The sequence below is a fragment of the Vombatus ursinus genome, unplaced genomic scaffold, assembly GCF_900497805.2.
Source record: "Vombatus ursinus unplaced genomic scaffold, bare-nosed wombat genome assembly UNPS02001419.1, whole genome shotgun sequence".
Classification (NCBI taxonomy): Eukaryota; Metazoa; Chordata; class Mammalia; order Diprotodontia; family Vombatidae; genus Vombatus; species Vombatus ursinus.
Window position 1 is genome coordinate 22,732,106 of NW_020941197.1, and position 23,542 is coordinate 22,755,647.

At 37.4% G+C, this 23,542-nt stretch overlaps 1 protein-coding gene across 1 annotated transcript in view; it reads right to left on the reverse strand.

The window, feature by feature from the left end:
• Window positions 1–23,542, reverse strand: part of CD200R1 (CD200 receptor 1) — a 38,846-nt gene that overhangs the window by 10,139 nt on the left and 5,165 nt on the right. The window contains exons 2-4 of the mRNA XM_027867500.1: window positions 1,820–1,903; window positions 767–1,084; window positions 402–653 (exon numbers count right to left, since the gene is read on the reverse strand). Coding sequence (XP_027723301.1) covers window positions 402–653; window positions 767–1,084; window positions 1,820–1,903 — 654 coding nt within the window. The remainder of the gene's footprint in view (window positions 1–401; window positions 654–766; window positions 1,085–1,819; window positions 1,904–23,542) is intronic.

Here is a 23,542-nt window from a genome sequence, read left to right on the forward strand (position 1 = left end):
TATGTCACACCTGCTGTTCTCTATCTGGCCTAGTAGTTTTAAGTGGGTGGTTCAACATGTCACGTTCAATTTAATACTCCCATAGTCAGATCAAGCAGATACGTTTTTCCCTCACCCTGGTTAAATGAGTTCCTTTTAAATTACCTGTCAAAGGAGGATGAATGGGGGATAAAACCAACCATCACTGGCAGAGGAATGAAAAAAAGAAGAAAGGATTCATTCCAAAACTGTGTGCAAGAATATCTTTGTTCTGTGTTTAGTCATTTCTCATTTGATTTTGAGGCAGCTTTAAATGTAAAATTCTTATGCCTCTTAGAATACCACTTTTCTCTCATAATATTACTTCTCTGGAAGAATGAATAGTGAATCAAACACAAGCATAAGAGAGAAATGCTACTTACTATGGGATTGATGTTCTATGGACACATTCTTGTTCCCAGTCAAATGAGAAATGGAGCAGGTGGCACTAGACCCATTGAAGCCCTTCCAGGTACAGGTACTTTTCACAGTCACTGTCCTGTTATGATGAGTTTCATTCACAGTGAAGCAGTCTCCCTTTGGGACCCAGGAGATCTGGGCAGCTGGCTTCCCAGCAACAGCCTTGCACTCAACAGTTCGATTCCCCTCTTCAGACAGGGTTACTACAGGAGGCACTACAGAAGATGGAGAGAGAGATTTAGAGGGAGTTGGTGGTTCTGAGCAAGTTACCTGTTTTCCAGTCCTGGATCTGGTTACCCATAATAGCCTGAGAGAAGCTGTTCCTTACCTAATACAGTGAGGTGATGGACAGTTTGGAAATTCCCAGCAGGTGTTACAAAAATACATTTATAATATCCATCATTATCAACAGTCACTGGGTCTATCTGAAGTTTGTGGTTCCACTCAGGTCTAGATTCCCAGGTTATTCCTTCACCAGAGCAGTTGGTTTCCTTGGTTTCATTCTTGTCTTCTCTGTAAGCTATGATACAGGGAGCTCTGTCTCTGAGGAGTATTTCCCATGTTGTCATTATAAGATCCTTTATTGAGTGAGTAAAGCAGGAGAGGTTGGTCATGGTATTCACCTGTGCAGACACTGAGTTGGTAACTGGACATAAAAACAAGAGAATCATAAAGACTTTTCTGGAGCAGCTCCTCCCACCACATCCCATTTGAGGAGGTACTTGCTCCTGATCTGACTCCCAGCTCTGTGAACTTACACATTCATGGGATAAACACTTAAGAAAATCCCAAAGTGAATTGGAGGAGAGGGAGGAGTTGGGACCCTACTAAATGATCCCCCAGCATAGTTGATAAATCAGGTAATGATGTGTGAAGGCATTAAAGGAAATGCAAAGACATGTCCAGGCACTATTAACCTTCCTCTAGGAGTTCTCCCTGATAGAGTGAAAAGGGCAGCTGGTCATTAGATTAGCCATGCCAGGGGAGAGAGAGAGGAAGAAGAGGTGGAAGGAGGAGGAAGGAATTGGAGGAGAGAGAAATTCCCCCTCTTAACCCAACCTTCCAAGCCATGGAGTCTTGCATCAGAGCTAATTGCCCAATAGGAGACACCATATCCAGCAGACACAGGCATGGAAAAGAGAGGGGCAGGAAGCACCTTCCAGGAAAAGTAGCCTGGGTAGCTGAGAGTTGAGCTGGGAAGAGGAATAAACTCAGGAAGACAAAGTGAGTGCCCTATTCTCCAGCAGAGACACTGTGCCCAGGAGAGCAGCAGCATGTGGACTTCTTGAGAAGAGAAGAGATACGGGGCCCTGCAGTGTTGGAGGCCTGCATTGCCCATGTGTGCCCCTCACAACCATAACTACTGAGGAAAGAACATTACCATTGGTGGGGCATTGGTGTGACACCTGTCCAGCTGACATGTTGCTTGGTGAAACTTGAGTTGCTGCTCGTATGCTTTTATATTCTGAAAAGGGGGAAATACACATTGATACATCTTCTTTATTTAAAAAGAACACTTTTATTTTCATAATCTTCAGACTATTTTTATAATGTAGTTGCCAATGAGGTAATAGAAATGAGATACAGCCCTAAGAAACATCTCAAGTCCACAAAATGTGCCCTCAATTGCCCCTTTTGCTTTTAAATTCATTTCAACAAATGTATTAAAAAATTACAGTGACCAAAAAAATTTCCACAAAGTCTACAAAACATACACAGAAAAGTAACTACAAATGGAACACACACATCAATAGAAACCAGAGAAAAATTTTTAGAGTCGACTGAGCCTTGAATCAAGACAAGAATTCTGAGGAGCACAGATGAGGAAGAAGTACATTTCTAGCACTGGGCTTGGGCAAATGCACCAGAGTGGGAGATGGAATGAAAAGTTCAAAGAACAGCTAACAGTTCAATTTAGCTAAAATAAAGAATGTATAAAGAAGAAAAATATGAAATAAAAATGGAAATTAAAACAGGCTAAAGCTAGATCATGAAGTATCTTTTTCTCAACCACAATATAATATAAATTGCCTTTCAATTACCCAATGCTTCTCTTACCCCTTCTATTAATATACATCTGATATTAGGATGGGGCCTGCTTTCAATTGTATATGCCTCCAAGTAAATTAAAATAAATGTATATTTCTTATCTGGCAGTTAATATATTTTAAGCCTTATTTCAAATTATGGAATAGAGGCTTTTTTCTCTATTGAAGACATTTTTAGTTATCACTTCGCAGGTAGAGGAAATATTTGATATTGGAGATACCTAGAAGTCTTTTTTAGTATCTATGAAATCACAACAAATAAAATACTGATATTAATATTTCTAATCCTTTGTGTTGCTATCCACCTTTTTTTCCATATGACAGAAGGAGGATATTTGGGTATCACTGCCCACACCCATTGAAAATCTTCATAATAATAATAGCTAGCATTTCTATAGCATATTAAGGTTTCCAAAGCATTTTTCTTATTTTTACCTCACCTGATCCTGAAGTAGGTGCTATTATTATCCCCATTTTACCTATCAGGAGACTGAGACTGAGAAAGATAGACTTGGCCCATATCACACAACTAGTAAGTGTCTGAGGAGGGATTTGAACTCAGGTCTTCCCGACTCCAAATCCACTATTGTATATCTACTGGGACGTCTAGCTGCCTTTGTGACAATGAGCTTGCTAGACATTAATCTAGCTTTGATGAATATTTCTGGGATATTTCTTTCTCTCCATCCTTAGTGGGTGGATGTGTATGTACTGGTAATGGTGTTACTGTTGTTCAGTTATGTCTGACTCTTTGGGACTCCATTTGGAGTTTTCTTGGCAAAGATACTGGAGTGCTTTGCCATTTTCTTCTCCAATTCACTTTACAGATGAAGAAACTGAGGCACACAGGGTTAAGTGACTTGCCCAGGACCACACAGCTAGTAAATGTGAGGCCAGATTTGAACCCAAGAAGATGAGTCTTCCTGATTTCAGGCCTGATGCTCTATCCATTGCACCACCTAGCTGCCCCCAACTGACAGTGGTATAACCTAATTATTTCCCTCTTTTAGGGACAGTTGTGGATAATCAAATAGTTACTAAAGTCTTGAAACAATTCTCGGAGACCTGAGACAGGTGACTCTGACCGACAATTTTCAATGCCTCATAATAATTTCTCTGAGGATAGAAGACCTCTCCCAAAGCATAGCCAACATCAATTTTATAAAATCATAGAATGCTACAGTATAATGTTAGACCTGAAAGGACCCTTAGAAATCAACTAATTAAACCCATTCATTTTATTTAATTTTTTGTTTGTTGGCTTATTTAGGTTTCTCTTACATAAGTTTTTCTATTATTTTAGCACAATTCAACTACTTCAGGACAGGGACAACTTTTCAGTTTAACTTTCTATCCCCAATGTCTAGAACAGTGTCTTACATAGAGTAGGTGAATACTAAATTCTTGATGAATGTTTTATTACACATACAATATAAATTTTGATTGTCCAAATACTATTTTTACCTAGGGGACCTAGTATAGGGTTCTGATATTTGTTATTCAGTCATTTCAGTTGTGTCTAACTCTTCATGACCCCATTGGGGTGTTCTTGGCAAAGTTTGCCGTTTCTTTCTCCAGTTCATTTTGCAGATGAAGAAACTGAGGGCAACAGGATTACGTGACTTGCACAGGGTCACACAGCTAGAAAGTTTCTGAGGCCAGATTTGAACTCAGGTCTTCCTGACTCCAGAGCCTGCAGCACCTAGCTGTCCTATGGTTCTGATAAAAGAACAGTTTAATTTCAATGAATATTTTCCACATATTTAACAGCTATTCTTTGGTTTTGAAGCATATGAAGTTATCAGAATGTTTACTTTTTATTATTGGCAAATAAAGAACAAATATAGCAGCCAGTAACCTATAAGAGAAAATACTGAAGATGTGAAGGTTCTAGAATCCTATATCTAGAGATGGGGGCCAAGCATATCATTGTGAAGATGAAGAAACTGGATAATAAATGTCAGTTACTATTATTCAATCTACACCATTTAATATAAACCTCATATGGTTTTGATTCTCCATATTTGTAATTTCTCAAAACACAATAATAGTCCATTACACATTTGTTGAAATATTCCATTATCATTAGACACATGGATTTTTTTTTCTTTTTCTTTTTGCTATTAGGAACACTTCTGCTAATTTTTTTTTAAAAAATAGGTCTACTTATTTCCTGTCAATAAGACAGGATATATAGGGTGTAGTCCTAGTAGTGGGATCACTAGAATCAAAGTTATGAACAGTTTTGTAGTTAGTTCTTTTTTGTATGATGCCATATTGTTTTCCAAAAGAGACTGAATCAATTTGCAATGCTACTAATAGTGCAATGATGTGTAATCAGAAAGCTATTGAACAAAGTTATCTCAGTGGTTGCATCTCTAAATGAATTCTGTATGATGAAATAAGATTCACAACCACACTAAACATACTAGCCTCAAATTTCACACAGGAGAAATCAAATGGAAAGATGCCTATTGTTCAGACTGTGATATACAGTGAATGGATAGCCCATTGTGCAGATGGACCCAAAATTGAAAAGGAAGGAGAATGGGCTAAATTGTATATGCCAATTGTGAAAGTAAAAAGCTAGAAAAGGGTGGTCATCTATTGTAGAATGTTTGATCAAATTCTGACGTATGAACACAACAGAATACTATTGTACAACAATATTATAACAATAATCAACTATGAAAGACTTAGCTACTCTGATCAATGTTGATTTACAATATTGTAACTGTTTTGTAAATACAATATTTACAAAATCAACAACGATTTACAATAATTCCAGAGGACTCTTGATGAAAAATGCTGTCTGCCTCCAGAGAGAGAACTGATTAATTCTAAATGCAGATTGAAACATATTCTTTCACTTCATCTTTGTTGGGATTTTTTCCATACAACATACCTAATATGGAAACATATTTTTTCACGAATTCATATCTATAATGGCTATCATATTTGTTGCCTTCTCAATGGGTAGGAGAGGGGGTGGAGAGGAGAGAATTTGGAACTGAATTTTTTTTAAATGATCCTTCATTCGAAACAAATTTGACACCAATGGAAATTGAGTTGAAATAAATAAGGCTGTATTTCGTTCTACCAAGTCAAACGTTTGCTTGGGTTTTTGTTTTGTTTTGTTGTTTTAATAATCAACAAACAAAAGATACAGAGGCATTGTACATTCCCTACTCCTCTCAGGTGGTTGTATAAAGATGGGGTCTCCTTCAGCAAATGATCTGTAAAAGTCTGTGTTCCTTTCTCGTATTTTCTTCAAGGATACCCTGAATTATAGACAGACTAGTTTCCTGAAGATTTTATGGCTCTAGAGGAGAAAGTGAGGCAGGTAACTTTGCACAGCCCTCCCTCACTTACATCCAATTCACTTGCATGTCATGGCATCACCTCCCTGATGTCATAGTCCTCTTCGAGAATGAAGAGCGAACAACAACAACAATAACAAGTAGGCACATGGGTCAACCAATCAAGCATGTACCCAGTTCTGTGCGAGGTGCCAGGAATATAGATACAAAAATGAGATAGTCCTTCCCCTCAGGAAACCCATATTCTACCACATAAAAACATATTCACAGATGAAACCAGCAAAGATATAAGTATAGATGACGTTTGTTGTTGTTGTTTGGTCATTTTTCAGTTGTGTCCAACTCTTCGTGACCCCATTTGGGATTTCCTTGGCAAAGATACTGGAGTGGTTTGCCATTTCCTTCTCCAGCTCATTGTACAGATGAGCAAAATGAGGCAAATGGGGTTAAGTGACTTGCCCAGGATTATACAGCTAACAAGTATCTGAAGCCAGATTTGAACTCAGGAAGATGGGTCATTTTGACTCCACGCTCGATGCTCTATTTACTTCATCACCTAGCTGCCCCTATATAAGTGATAGATAGAAAGAAAGATATACACACACAAATATATACATCGATTATTGATAATCAGAGGCCTTTAAAAGACAATTGTATTTGAGCTAAACCTTGAGGTTCCCAAGAAGTGAAGGTGATGAGGAATAATTCTAGGCATCAATCAACAATTGGTGATTTCTTCTCAGTAATTTTTTTTGCAATGTCACATATGATAGTTTTTGTTCTTTTGGAATTTAAGAATTTAAGAAATCTGTGTACTTCAAAAATTGTGTTACCTTCAGCCCAAAGTTGTTTGGTTAAGTTGAAATGCTTTTCCACCACCCTAGTTCAGGCCCTCATCATCTCCTACCTAGACTATTGCAATTGCCATCTAATTGGTCTCTCTACCTCAGGAGCCATCTCCAGTCATCCTAATTCTATATCTTGCCACTGGACCCTGATGACTCCAGAGGAGGAAGGTGACTTTGCACACACACACCCCCCACTTAAATCCAAATTTACTTGTAAGTCATGGCATCACCTTCCTGATGTCATGGTCCTGTTTGAGAATGAAGGACAAACAACAACTCTTTCCCTCAAGTCTCTCTCCATTCTAATCCATCCTCAAATCATCTGCCAAAGTAATTTTTCTAAAGCAAAGGTCTCTGTGCCTTTTCAGTGGCTGTTCCTCATGCCTGGAATGCTTTGTTCCCTCATGTCAGCCTCATAGTTCTCCTGACTTCCTTCAAGATTTCATTCAAATCCTACCTTCTGAATAAGGCTTCTCTTTTCTCCCCAGATGTCCTCCCCGAGATTATCTCTCATTTATTCTGTATACCTCTTGTACTCCCCCAGATATTTATATGTGGTCTCCCTTACTAGAAAGTCCCTTAAGAGCAGAAACTGTTTTTGCCTTTCTTTGTACCCCCCTCCAACAGTAACCAATATTTAATAAATACTTGTTGACTGACTAACTTACTGGGGAAAGAGCTACACTCTTAGAGAGTTCGTAGAATTGTAAATTGAGAGACTTTTTCTAGAAAGCAATATGGCAACACATGAGATTTCAAAACAATCATCTTAAACTCTCAAATCTTATTTTTGTACTTTGAGCATTATCATAAAAGGGGGAAAGATCAATTAAGAAAGTTATAGACAAACTGAGGAAAGTTGAAAGCATTAGGTTAGCTGCTATGGCCTTAGGCAAATCACTAAAATAACATGTATCTCAGTTTTCTCATCTGTTATATTGAGATACTGGACAAGATGGTCTGTCTATGAGTCTGTGATCTTGTACATCTACAACAGAGAAATACTAAATGCTTACTAAAGAGAATGACTTTAAAATAGTATCCTTCAGAATAATACCAGTAATGATATGTAACTCCTCCTACCCCAGCTCAAAATGTAATCACAAGGTATTAATGAGATATTAAACTCATTGTAAAAATGCAGCAATATGCAGTGAATCTTCACGTATTGTGAACACTTCTTTGAGAAAAGGGAATAACACAATTGGTTGTGAAAACAAATTAGCCATGCACCTGGAGGCTTAACTTTAAATAGTTAAGCCCTAAAAAATCAGAGGGAGTTCCAAAATGGAAGCAAGTAGTGGAAGAACCCACAACCTCAGGGTGAGAAGGAGAGAATTTTTTGCTCCCTCACCATCAACCATGTTACTTTGAAAGGAAACTAATTGGCCAGTAGGAGACATGGTATTCAGAAGAGACACAGAGATAAGAGATACAGATAGGCCATCACTCCATGGAAACTACTGCTTTTAGGGTGGCAGTGAAGAAAGTCAGCCAGGGATGGAAGGGAGGGCTGGCCCTGGCAAACAAGAGTAGAGCCACAGAAAGGACTGAATAAGGAAAGAAAAAAAAAAAAGGACTTTCTGGAGTTAAGAACCGTATTTGTCAAATGTTCCTTACATATGTACCTCACTACTATTAAAGTCTAAATTTATATTGAAGAATTGCCCCAAGTGTTGGCTGCTACCATTGGTTCTGGGATTAACCATGTGGGTCTGCCCTCCTAAAACTATAGGGAATGTTAGAGAGTGTTACAGTTATTAACTTACAAAATGGTGAAGAAATTCTATACTTTTATTTGTCAGCATCTTTCTTTGCTCCTTTAAATACTGTGTTCCATCTCTTTTTTTTGTGCTTAGAATCACAGAACGTTAGAACTGAAAGAGACTTTGGAGATAATATAGTCTAACTCTCTGTTCTGAACATGCAGAAAGTGTCCCAGGGAGATTAAATGAGTTGTCCTGAATCATATAACTTTAATTTCAGAACTGGAACAAGAAAATAAGTCTCACGACTCCTGGTCCAGTTTTCTTTCCACTCTAACTTGTGAGTTCCTTTTAGCTTAAGCTTAACTGTTCTTTTAGCCATGTAATCATGTAGACTGTTCAGTGGAGAAAGCACTGAATTTGATGCCAGAGAATTAGGCTTATTTTAGTTCTATTACTTACTGTGTGACTGGACAAATCACTTAAATTCTCTAGACTTTAATTCCTTTACTGTAAAATGAGGGGGTTGAACAAGATCTTGCCCTTTCAAGTTCTAAATATATGATCCATTTTGTCTCTCAAATTTGTCATTAATATGTTGCATATTTCATATACCAATATTATATATTATATTATGTCATATCATATATTATGTATAAATGTCATTAATATATTAATAATGTCATTAATTCTCTAGAATTTTCTTCTAATCATTGCTTTGAAAATTACATAAAAACTCTTGTAGGTAAATATATATATATATATCAGAAATATTAGCTCCTCATAACTATGATGTTAAAAAAGAAAACCACAACATCAAAAACAACTTTTCAAAAACATAGTTTCTTTATCTAGGACAAAGTCATGATAGGAAGCATAATCACTCTCTTATTTTAGCACTATTGAAACCTCTTACTCACTTTGAACACTAAAATTTTCCTTTCCAAAATTTTTATTATCATATGCCTAGATGAGAGTACGCCACCCACATTATAGGCCTTGAACAGGCATGACTCTGCAAAACCTGACATTACAGAGACTTCCATAATTGGGGTGCTTCACATCATGGAAAAAGGGTGATCAGAAATAGCATATCGCTTCCTTATGAGTCACTGGTTAATTCTTCAACACAATAAAAGCTGAATTATCTTATTTAACATTACCAACCAGAAAACCCCATTTTCAATATTTTCAATATTTCAATAACCCCAATCCCCAATCCAAGTAACTGGTGCTAATTGAAGTTACAGCATGGATTATTTGGGGTTATTATGTGACTAGAGTTTTATTACTTAGGTTTTTTTTTTCCTATTTGCTGGGAAAAGTAAGTGGGAGTTAGACCCAGCTGTCTCACAAAGTTACTGCCTATGATAATCACACTTATTGCTTTTTGATCCACTCATAGGTGTTTATGGAGACAGCTTAATAGGGAAGCACTAAGGGAGAGACCACCTACCAGGGGTGGGGAACCTGTGGCCTCTAGGCCACATGGGGCCCTCTAGGTCTTCAAGTTTAGCCCTTTGTCTGAATCCAAACTTCACAGAATGAATCCCCTTAATAAAAGGATTTGTTCTGTAAAACTTGGACTCAGTCAAAAGATCACACCCACGGACCTAGAGGGCCACTTGTGGCCTCAAGGTCACAGGTTCCCCATCCCTGACTAGGCTATTATGAATTAAGATGAGAATTTTGACTATCCAGAATCTGTCTTTTTGTGCCCATATTTTGGACAAGAAAAGTAAAGATTTAAACTTAGTCTGGAGGGTTGGTCTGCCTGACTTTAATTAGCTCTGTGGGATGGCTGGGTAAGGAGCTGTCCGCCTGTGTTTTAGGAAGAGATTCTAGGAACTATACCTAGACTCTGGCAGGATGGGTAGACCTGGGGAGCCAAGGTCTCTGTATTTATGGAAGAGTGGGTCTCAGATTTGTGGGAGGACATTCCATTGTGACTTTTCTTACTGTTATTTCGTTAAATGACTTTGCTTGGAAATACTTGTGTCCTGTAGCTGACTAGAGGGAAAAAGTAAACCCCATCAGTGGAGGGTTAGTTTTGAGGGGATGCAGATCTATAGAGTACCTTACACCTCAGGTATCTATTCTAGGTGAAGGGGACAGCTAGGTGGCACAGTGGATAAAGTGCTGGGCATGAAATCAGGAAGACTCATTTTCCTGAGTTCACATCTGACCTCAAGAACTTACTAGCTGTGTGACACTGAGCAAGTCACTTAACCCTGTTCACCTCAGTTCCTCATCTGTAAAATGAGCTGGAGAAGGAAATGGCAAACCATCCCAGTATCCTTGCCAAGAAAACCCCAAATGGGGTCATGAAAAGTCGGACACAACTGAAACAACTGAACAACAACATCTATTCTAGGGGGCCTGTTGTATAAAGAGGAAATACTCCAGATGCTACAGAAATGTTCTCTAAATCCTCTTTCCTTGATTTATGATAGGTAATTCTCAGAATTTGGGTCCTAACATGCTTTCTTTTTTTTCTTTTAATTTTAATAATTATAACAATGGTTCTGACTGCTTCCTAAAACATATTTATCTGGAGAAAGTAGCATAGTACATGAGAGATCAAAATTCTTCCTTTTAAAATTCTTCTCCGATACAGGTCCTTTCAGGTATCCAGTCCTTAGTCAAAGTGCCACATTCATTTCAATCAAACTGAACTGCTCTACTCCTCATTGTGGTACTCTGACAAAGTTCATTATTTCCAATTATTTGTCAATTATCAACAATAAAGTTACATTGCTCTGGTATAATCTCAAGATACCTCCTCTTTTGGTTCAACTACCATAATGCTTATTATTATTGCTTTCCTGACATCTACATCACTTAGAGGAAGTTAAAGCCTCAAGCTGAGTCCTAGAGAGACTTTTAAAATCATCATAAGTTCTTTGTCTTGTACACTGGTTACTGGTACCAGTGATGCAATTGATACCTCATTAAATTGTGGCAGACAGAGCAATTAGACTTAATTTTGGTATGGACTAATCCATTTTTATAAAATAATACAAATTAACATAATTTTCAACTTATAATCTATGAAATATACAAATTTTAAAGGAAACTTGAGTTTTATAAGTGCCAGTTTTGTGTACTGTTGTTGTTCAGTTGTTTCAATCATGTCTGACTCTTTGGGACCCTATTTGGGTTTTCTTGGCAAAGATACTGAAGTGTTTTGCCATTTCCTTCTCCAGTTCATTTTACAGATGAAGAAACTGAGGCAAATGGAGTTAAGTGACTTACCCAAGGTCACACAGCTACTAAGTGTCTGAGGCCAGATTTAAACTCAGGTCTTCCTGAATCCAGGCCCAGCTTTCTATCCACTGCACTGCACAATTTTGTGTATTATGTCACCAATATCAGTTTTTTTCTAACATTGGCTTGCTATTTTTCTCCTGCTTGTGATCTCCCCAAGTCCATTTTTTACTGCTACTTCCCATCCTCCATTTCAGGTCTCTATTCAGTAGCTTAATTACAGGTGTTAAATTACCTGAATTATCATTCATTCTGAATAATTATCACTATGAATAAATTAGTATCCATCTTGAATAACAATTACCCTCAAGTAACCCTAAGTGTATTTTAGTATAAGCTACATTTCTAGTAAGGTCTAAGCTTGAACAACTATTCTAATTGCTCCTCAGCTCAGAATCTGTGATTCAGCTGAAAAACCATTGACTTAAGAGTCAAAGGACCTGGGTTCAAGTCTAAGGTTTGCTGTTTGCTAGCTACCTGTGTTACCTTGGATAAGTCACAACCCTTCTAGCTTTCAGTTTTCAGTGTCCTCATTTATAAAATAAGAGGATTGAACTAAATAACCTCTAAGGGTCTCCTCTGTCTCTGAACCTCCGAACCTATTGCTTTCCCTTTCTAGAATTCTGAATTGCCTTTTTAAAAAATTGTTTTTATTGTTGCAACACACATATATAGAAGAATGGGGAAACAAGCCTTCCCTACCCCAGATTGAATTCTCTCTTATAACAAAGAAAAAGAATTAAGAAAAAACAAAACAAAAAGCTCAACACAGTGGCCACTTCTGAGGATGTAATACAACATTCAGCTCTGGTAGTCCCCTTCCTCTCTGATGAAAGAAGGAAGACAGACTTCATTTTCTATTCTCTGGGACCATTAGTGATTTTTTTTATTTACTCAGAGGTAGTTTGCTTTGAGAACTCTTTTCCTTTACGTTATTGTAGTCAGCTTAGAAACTTTGGGGTCTGCTTAATTTATTCTACAACAGTTCATATAAATCATCCCATCTCTGAATTTCTTACATTTGTCATTTCTTATGGTTCAATGATACTCTAGTATATTCCTAGATCACAGATTTTCCAGATATCTCCTAAGTGATGAGGGCCTACTTTGTTTCCAGTTGAACTGAATTGATTTTTTTTGCAAGGCGATTGGGGTTAAGTGACTTGCCCAGGGTCACAGAGCTAGTGAATGTCAAGTGTCTAGTTTGAGACCGGATTTGAACTCAGGTCCTCCTGACTCTAGGGCCAGTGCTCTATCCACTGTGCCACCTAGCTGCCCCTGGCCTGAATTTTAAAACAAGAATAACATAATAGCCTTATGTATCCAAAATGTTTTTTTTCTCCCACTCAAAATTTCTCTCTTCACTTGGGAGATAAGAAAACTTGGAGCAAGGCCATTATTTTTTAGGCTTACATTTTAAAATGCTTTTAAATATTGAAGTGGGTTTCATTACATCTACCATCTTTTTATTCTCTGTAAAATAATTGGTAATAATTCGGCTATTATCCATTCTTCTTATACTATTGGCCAAGACAAATAATATTCATGATTAGCATTTTAATTTGAATTCCTAAGGATTAGCTAACTTGCAAGCCATTGTTATAAAAACTTCCCTATAAGTATGACACAGAGGAATTGATGCTTACTTTGTAACTTTGGGCAAAACTGCTTAACCTATTTTGCTCTCAATTACCTCATTCATAAAATGGAGATGCAATACTTTATCTGTTTGAAGGCAAAAAACTGAACCTGGTGATTTTTAGAGATCTTTTTTTAGTATCAAGAGCTTTATAATTCTATTATGGAATTTGACCAGTAAGTAAATGTTACATAATCTAACACTTTTAATTATTTAATATTGTGGGGTTTATTATATGATGGTAAAAAGAGTACATTGATTTATCCAATAGTATAAACTTAAATTCTGGGCTTTCAGGTCCCCTTTCCATGAATAATCCCAACCATTCACCCTGGGGTGACTTCTTTCATGGGACTGCTATGAGAAGTAGTTACATCTATGGATGTAACATATATGGATTTCTGTTCTCTGGTAGCATTAATGGTTTCTTATTTACTCAGAAGTCAGCTTCCTTTGAAGGCTTTTTTCTTTTACATGTTGTTATCATTTAAGAAACTACATCTATAGGTTCACATACTGGATCAAGATGTTTCACCTGTTTTCTGGGAGTTTGCCAAACTAATACTGAAAAATTAAAGGCAGCATTGACCTACCCATCACAGCAGAACATGGGCATCCACATTGATGGGGTCAAGTTATCTACAGAAATATCTAAGCATCACTTTGTCCATGTTCTAGTTGCCACAGAAAATTGAATTAGACATAATCCCTCCTCTTCCATTTAACTATGTAACTGCTTTTTTAACTCAGAAAAACAAAAACTAAAAACATCAAGCGAATTCTAAAAGATTCAGATAAATTATGACAATTTCCAAGTTGTGAAGTCAGGGACTATCTTTTGCTTCTTCCCCAACACTTAGCACAGTGTGTCACATATAATAGGTGCTTAAAAATGCTTACTGATTGATTTATATTTGTCTTCATGAAAAATGAATATCTGAATGGATGGATGCACTTTTTAAATTTTCATCAAGACATTTCAAAATTGGTGAGCCAGACTACTGATTATTGTTTTCTCTCCTCATTGATTTTTCTAATTATTACTCCTCCTTTTGCTGTTGGTCAGTTGTTTCAGTCATGTCCAACTCTTCATGAACCTATTCGAGGTTTTCTTGGCCAAGATACTGGAGCAGTTTGCCATTTCCTTCTCCAGCTCATTTTACATATGAGAAAGCTGAGGTAAACACAGTTAAGTGACTTGCCCGGGGTGACACAATTAGTAAGTGTCTGAGGCCAGATTTGAACTCATGAAGAGGAATCTTCCTGACTTCAGACCCAGCACTCTATCCACTGCACCACCTGACTGAACTACTCCTCCTTATTTTTCCCCAAATAAATCACAGTTAGACAATATCTGCTTCTTTGAAACATAAATTCCATATTTAGTTATTTTTAGTGAATAATTAGAAGTATTTGGAATGTAGTAATAAAACATTATGGATTAAACAGTAAGTGAAGGAAAAGAAGGGAAAGACATATTCTCTTCTTAGTTCTGCTCATCATACATGAATTTGAATTGACACAATTCAATTAATCTATGTACTATAGTTACCTCATTTTTTTAAATGAAAAATAATGCTTACCAACCTGCATGTATGCAATGAGGGATTGTTATAAATGTAATTATAAAATACCTTTCAAAGCATTACACAAAGACTAATAATGCCATAAATTCATACAGCACACTTTTTTTTCTGAGATCTCTAAGCTCTGAGATCTTATCTCAAATTACTAGTACATTTTGGTTGAGATCTTAATCAGCATCGCAAAATCCAGGAAATTCGAGGTGTGCTAAAGCAAATTCTTTTTTTGTGTCAATGTACCAGTGACATATTTTCTGGACCTTCTTACAATCTTTCAGTGCAAACATGTACTCTGACTCAAGTGCGGTGACTAGGGAAGCTGTATTCTAAATTTCCTGGCATTTGAGTGTTTGAAATGTCAACCTCAAAATTGCCTCGAAGGCCTAATGAAAAATGTGAACAAACCATTTTCCAGAAGAGCATAAGTTATCCACAACCAGATGATAAACATGCTCCAAATCACTAATAAAAAGATGTGTAAATGTAAACAATGCTAAGGTTTTACCTCGCTCCCTGCAAAGCTGTAAAAAAAATGACTCAAAAAATGGAAACCATTCATATCGAAGATGCTATGAGAAGAAAGACAAACTAATATACTGTTGGAAGAACTGTGAATTGGTCCAATTGATCTGGATAATAATTTTAAATTACTCAAGAAAAGTGATTCAGCACCTTAGACTCAGATTTCTTTGTGTGTAGCCAATGAAGATCAAAGTCAGATACAAAGTTCCAATATGTACAAAATACTCATAGCAGTATACCTTGTCATAGCAAAAAAAGAAAAAGAAAAGAAAAAGAAACCAAATGGACATCTATCAAGTGGAGAATGCCTAAAAAATCTGTGGTATAGAAATCAAACAACAAGTATTATTACACTTATGTGTAATAGAAAAGTGAATGTACTCAAATATTGTACAATAGGAAATGGTAAATATGATAAATTCAAAGAAAGGTGGTATGAACTAATTCAGTATAAACTAAATGGAACCGGAACAGTATACACAATGACTACAACAAGGTCAATGAAAAGACAAAGGAAGCTGAATTCTGAGTCCTTCAAAATAACCACAATGATCCCAGAGAAAAGATAATTAGACACACACACACACACACACACACACACACACACACACACACCATCCTTCCTCTTAGCAGAGGCACAGAATTATCAGTGTTAGTCAATAGATATTTATTAACTAAATAACTGTGCCTACCTAGTATGTGCTACACATTGCTAAGAGCAGAGGATACAAAGAAAGACAAAATACAGTCCCTGCCTAAAAGGAGGTCACAGTCTAATGTGGAGAGAACCTGAAAATAACTCCACATAGACAAGCTACACATAGGATGAATTGAAAATAATCAACCAAGGGAAGGAACTAGAACAGGCCTGCACAACCTGCGGCCTGCAGGCGGCTTACGGCATGCCAAAGGATTTAGGGCAGCCCGCAAAAAATGTAGAGGAAGACATCCTTTGTATGTAGAGGAAATCCTTTAGCGGCCAGCAAGTTGTGTGCGCCTGTACTAGAATAAAGTAGGATGGGGAAAGGCTTCCTATAGAAGGTAGGATTTTAGCTGGGACTTAAAGGAAGTTAAAGAAGGCAGGAGGAAGAAATAAAGAGGGAGAGTATTCCATGCATGGGGGACAGCCAGTGAAAATACCAGGAGTCAGGAGATGGATTAGATGTAGTTCCTTATTCAAGGAACAGTAAGGAAGCCAATGTTACTGAATTGCCTGGTTGCTCAGGGAGGAGATGTAAGGTATAAGAAGACTGGAAAGTTGGGGGAGGGTTTTGATTGCCAAAGAGGGGATTTTATATTTGATCCTGGAGATGATGGGGAGCCAATGGAGTTTATTGAGAAGGAGAGTGACATGATATGATCTGTGCTTTAAGAAAATCACTTTGACAGCTGAGTAAAGGATGGACTGGAGTGAGAGAAAACTTGTGGCAGGAAGACCAATCAGTAGGCAATTGCAATAGTCCAGGAGTCAAGTGCCATGGACCTGCACCACCTGCACCAGGTGGCAGTTATTGTCAGTGGAGAGAAGGGAACATATGTGAGAGATGTTACAAAGATAAATTCAACAGGTAACAGACTGAATATAGATTGAATATAGAGAGTGAAGAGTCAAAGATGACGCCTAGGCTTTGAGCTGGGTGAACGGGAGGATGGTGTTGCCTTGGACAATAATAGAGAAGTTTGAAAGGGTGGAAGGTTTGGAGGAAAAGATAATTAATTCAATTTGAATATGTTGAGTTTAAGATGTCTACAAGACATTCAGTTGGAGACGTCCAATAGGCAGTTGGAGATACAAGACTGGAGGTCTGCAGACAGGACTGGATAAGTAAATTTGAGAATCATCAGCAAAGAGATAAATGATTGAATCCTTGAGAGCTAATGAGATTACCAGTGAAATAGGCTAGAGGGAGAAGAAAAAAGGGCCCAGAATGGAATTATGGAGGCAAAATGTTGTATACATTATCAGATGTAGTCACTGTATCTATTGTTTTTGCTTAACTACACTCTTCGTTATAAGGAAAGGTTCAATTTTGGGTAGAGATGGAGGGAGGGACATTTCTATATCTGGAAATGACTGCAGCATAAAAACAAAAGGCAACAATAAGATTGATTCCATAAATGACCAAATAAGATAAATTAAGGAAATTTTTCACTGAACACTTTAAATTCTCACTTAACATTTATATTCCCTAAATCTCTAAACTGGAGGATATAGGGAACACAGAGGGAAAATTTCCTGGCACCATTTATAAACTCCAAGATGGACTACAGACAGCCATTGTAGGGACTCCTTTATTAGAGCTCATTAAAATAATTAAATGATTGGCCTTTATGCTTTTATCTAAGTTCAAAGGGGTAAACTAGATATCTAAAAAAAAAACAGTATGAAAGTCTTATCTGGAGACTAGTAGCATTTAATAAGGGATTCTCAAGTTATCCATGAACTGAACCATGAAAACTATCAGTATTGTATTAGTACTTATCATATAGCCCATGGCTTCTTCAATGTGACACATGCCTAGGTTCAAGATACATTTTGGAGTCTATATCCATTTAAAAAAAAAAAAAACACAGCTCATGCATCCCCTCCAAAAGTTCCCTTTTACGAGAGCAAACAGGTAGCACATTAATGGGCAACAATACTTAATTAAACAAAACACCAAAGCAAATAACAAGGAAAAATACACACATACCAAAAGGGATACCTCCCCACTACAGATTGCTACTATGTTACCAGTGGAAGAGGGGACCCACAGCCTGGCCAAATCATGCTCCTAGGGTTGCAGCTCAGCTGGAATAGTTCTCTATTCCTGAGGCTATTTGCTCTTTGGTGGAACTTCTAATGTCATGTGTTGGGCTACTTTATCTGCTTAGCTGACATCTGCTTCTTCACTGAATTATAGCTGTTAAGTGATTTCTTCCTCACAAGTGTCCACAGCTCTTTTGCATATTAGCCTGCAGTCTCAAGTCTATTTTTTTTTGTAAGCCACACGGAGCTAGCACAGCTATAACGCTTTAAGTCAATTCTGTCTTTTTGATCGACTTTGTTTCCAGGCCCAGAGATATTTGGGTTGTGTTGAATAAATTCCTTTCAACTCTCCCTCTTGCCCCTAGCAACTAGCATCTACACTATATTAGTTATTATATATAGGTTATTCTGGAGCTTTATTTAGCGATCCTCCAAGGACAGGGTCAATGTGTTGACCTTGGTTCTCCATCTCTTCCCTCCTTCCCCCCATCTCCTTTTCCAACTCCAGCTCTGAGAACAATTCCTGGCATGTAGCAAGCAATTAATAATTACTCCATCTCTGTATCTATCTATATCTATCTGTCTGTCTACTTGAGTATAGCAATCAAATCAACGTTATCATTCCTGGAGACGATATGTCAATTGCTCTCTATGACTGCAATCACCACTCTTTTTGACTTCCCTGTCCAAAACATTCTTCTATGGCTTTCATTCCCATATGAGTTGTCTTCTGTTAGGAGACTAGGCCCCTTGAAAAGGGAGTCTGACTAGCTTGCTTGTATTTTATCTCCTGTGATTAGCACAGTGCCTGCACGTAGTGAGTATTTAATAAATGCTTTTTCATTCATTCATTACTATGGCTACTGTGGCAGAGGAAAAAAAAATTTCATTATCCTGAATGTGCTATTTGGCTGAACTTCAACCTCCCCACCTCAGTGGGGGAGTACGTGTTGCTGACTATGTGACAGAACCTAAATGAATTGCCTTCCCCTTTCCCCCTTCTGCTATAACAAAACCTGACTCAATTACTCCTATACTGCAGAAGCTGAATACACAAAACTCTGCAATACAGACCACTTTTCCTATAGAGACAGACAATATCCCATTGATCTAATCAAATGCCTCAGAATGCTACTGATTGGTCATGTACTCTCAGCAGGCCTAAAAAACTACATAAGTCAAATCTATGTCCTAGGGAACAGAAGCTGTTCCCAGCAAGCAGTCTTCCTTAGCCTACTAATAAATTTCTTTTTCTTTCAGTTTGGTTACTTTATTGGACCTCTAGTTATGCAGACCTGGCAATGGCTGAGATTCTCCCTGGGTTCTCAAGAAACCCAGATCAATTTCCCCAACACTACTCCAACCCCTACCTCCCTTATATCAAAGGGCAATGGCTATTCTTTCATCTTTGAAATAGATTTGAAATTCATTATTAGAAATCTCCTTATTGCTGTATCATTAAAAGTCAATCCATTCTTAATAATTCTGCTGAGGTACTTTTGGCAAACAAATGTTTGGAGGTAGGTAATTGGTCCATGGTGATCTTTTTCCTTGCTGAATCGATCCACAGATTGTAAAAATCTGATAACCACCAAAAGAGGTTCTCTCTCCAATGTTTGTAGTCTATAATTAATTTTTGCAGAAAGGCAATGTACTGTGACAGAAAGAGTAATGGACAAAATAAATCAGAAGACCTAAATTTTAGTCTCAGCTTTGCTACTAAACCTCACACCCAAGGCTTTCTTAAACTTGTTTTCAAATAAACTTGGACAAATCACTTAACCACTGGAGTCCTATTTCCTCATTGGTTAAAAAAAAAAAAGTGAGCTGAGCTAGATGATCTCTGAGGTCCTTCCAATTTAAAAATTCTATGAACCTCTGAATGCAAAAGTAAAAGACATTTTGACTTCTCAGCCTTTAAGGTGTACAAGCAGAGGATGGACAAACATCTTAGAAGAATACTATAGAACAATCCTATTTAGAAGGGATTCCCTTGTAGGAAGTTGAACATGACAGGAAGAGAGTTAAACATACTCTAAGCCTATGATTTCAAGAAAGTAAATAGTCAGATAATAAGGATAAAAGGTAATTCAGACCCTGTTGATCCACTGAATATTCTCATCTAAATTACCCTACTCAGTTCAACATACCTGGCCTGTGTCAGTCATTCAACCACTGTCTCTATCATTATGCCTCTCTCCTCTAAGGATTTTAAATGTTATTTATTTTAGTCCATGATAGATGGCCCTGGTGCGTCAGTGAACTTTTAAGTAACTAGACAAGAAAAATAAAATAAATAAAAGTTTGTACTTTTAGAGGCAGGATACAGAGAAGCTTTTCAAATAAAGAAAACATTAAAACTAACCCTTCTCATCTGCACATCTTGTGGCCAAACCTTCACTTACTGAATGCTTTAGTTCTAAGTTTTAATTCCTTCCAAAAAGGAAGGAAGCTTAACTACAAAGTGTACAGTTTTCTATTTTAAGTTACATTTAGCAGTTCTTTCTAAATAGAATATATCCAAAGGTGGCAGAAAAGATTATGCTTAGGAAAAGAGAAAGTTTAGGATAAGGCTAAGTAGTTACAAGTAATTCAAAAGAGATATAAGAACTATTCATCTAAAATAGGGGCTGTTGCATGTGACAATGTAGCCATTTATTTTTATCTTTATTCTTTTTGTCCATTCTGTTAATTCAGGTATTAAAGGATCAGTTGGCAGTGAAAGTCACAATGGAGGAACGTTAAGCTATTAGAACTAGACTATTCTCAGACGCAATCATAGGCCACTCTCTTTGTATGTTGTGATGGATGGATTAATCATCAAGGTAATATGGCTTTAAAAAATAATAATGAAAGAATGGAAAACAAAAGACAGAGATGGATATGGACTACACCAAAGGTGTGGAGCGATTCCAGTATGCATGAGTGGAAGGATATATAACTCCAAATGAATGACAAAGCTTTTAAAAAAGAAAATATAACTAGGATCTGCATTTGAATCTGGGCCCAGATTCTGGCAAAATGTAAGGATTGTTTCAAAGGACTCATGCTTGGGTAATGTGTGAACCTACAGCATTAGTGACATCAGCAAATGAGGACTCTGGTGACTAGGCTTTAGAAAGTAAGAGGTTTAAAAAAAAAGTGAGGCTGAAAGAAATAACAATATGTCTATTTTTTTTTTTTTTTTTTGCTTTTTGGTGAGGCAATCGGGGTTAAGTGACTTGCCCATGGTCACCCAGCTAGTAAATGTAAGTGTCAAGCATCTGAGGTCGAATTTGAACTCAGGTCCTCCTGATTCCAAGGCCGGAGCTCTATCCACTGTGCCACCTAGCTGCCCCCATATGTCTATTTCTTAATTAATATTGAAAAAGCAATAATGTTGATTTCTTGAAGGGATGCAAAATTCAGAATGTTAGTATAAACTGTAACATAAATAAATTGTACCTGGGTATCCAAGACACTGGAGTAATAAAAAAGGCAGTAGCTTGGTTAGTTTTTGCAATAGGGCTAGTAAAGCTGCAGTTAGTTATGAACCTGAATTCCATTTGGCTTATTTAGCGGTGCCCCACAGACAAAATTCTCAGTTTCATTGCTATCAACTGCATGCCTAACTAGTACCTGACAGATTGTAAATGTGTGTTAATTGGTCAGAAGGAGGAATGATTAGACTTAATGTAACTCATCACCACTCAGGTTGATTTTTATAGAGATAGGAGAATGTAGAAAGATGATTTATTTAGTTAAGTTGCCAAAATAAATTGAAGCAGATACCCTTTAAGGCACACTGGGAGGTAAATCTTGTCCACAAATCAATAAATTAATCCATTGTGAGTTCCTCCATGTTTCCCCATTCTTAACTTCACCCCTCATATTTATATAATCCTCCAAGGTTTACCAAGTGTTTCCCTGTAAGCTAAGTGTAAATACTATTATTTCTCTTTTACAGATGTGGAAACTAAACCTCATAAAAGTTAAGTGGTCAACCAGCCTATATATGTCAGAGTTGGGATTCACACCTAGACCTCCTGACCCCAAATCTAAGCCACAGTTTTCTAGTATTTCACAGCATACATATCATTGCCTCAAGTCCTACTCTTTTATCCTTCCCCAGTATATGGTAGGGGGCAGGAGAGGGATGTTTCTGTTCTTCTCTAAAGTTTAAAAAAAAAAAAAAAAACCACTTCTGCCATGGCTCAATCCTTTCCACTTCACCTATGCCCTCACGATTCTCTCGTCCTCCTCCGGTATCTGCAATCTCTCCCTCTTCTTAGGTTCTTTCTCTTCTTTTTTCAAATGAGTTCATCTAGACAACTTTCTTTGATCCTACTATATCTTCTGTCCCATAGCGCTCCTTCCTTTCATTGCCAAAGTTTTAAACCATGTGATCTTTACCTACTTCCTCACTTCTCAAGCACCTATTACACTCTCAATGAATGAAAAAGCATTTATTAAGTCCTTCCTATGTGTCAGGTACTGTGTTAATCTTTTATAATATTGCTCCTACCCAGGCTACTCTCTTAAAACTTCTTACTGCTCTCCAGGAACCACCTTAATGAATAAAGTGGTCTTTTCCTCTTTCTCCTCAACCTCTCTAAGAATTCCAATGCACAATTCTAAGAACAATCCTATTCTTGAAACTCCTCCCTCAGCTTCCATTATGTTGTTCTTGTTCAGTCATTTCAGTGACACCATTTGGAGTTTTCTTGGCAAAGATACTAGAGGGGTTTGCTATTTCCTTCTCCAGCTCATTTTGCAGATGAGGAAACTGAGACAAACAAGGTTAAGTGACTTGCCCAGGGTCACACAGCTAATAAGTGTCTGAGGTGGGATCTGAACTCAGGAAGATGAGTCTTCCTGACCTCAGGCCAGCCACTCTATCCACTACCCCACCTAGCTGCCCCTATACATAATTTCTATTACACTGCTTGTTTTCCTTTCTGACTTTTTGTGCATTGATTCTTGGGTCTTTTTCTTCTGCACTGAGCATTTCTCCACAGTGGTCATATCTTTTCTTCCCTCTATACATACTTGTTCTAATTCCTCTCATTATTCTAATTATCACCTACCTTTTTAGGGATTATTCACAGATCGATAGCTTCAGCCCTGACATGTGCTCTTACTTGTGCTGTGGGCTTGTATTAACTATTATTGATAGGACAACTCCACTTGGATGTTCTACCATTACATCTCCAATAACTCCCAAATGACCAAGAAGTACTCAGGGCTCACTTTGATAAGGAGCTATCAGTGGAATGCATGGAAAGAACACAGTACCTGGTGTCACATGATTTGAGTTTGAATCCTGGATCTTCCATTTTACTATATATATGACAGCGTTAGACAAGATGACCTTTCAGATTCTTTTTAGCTCTAGTTCTTTGATCCTATGATTAATGTCAAAGCAAAGACCTGACCCTGATTA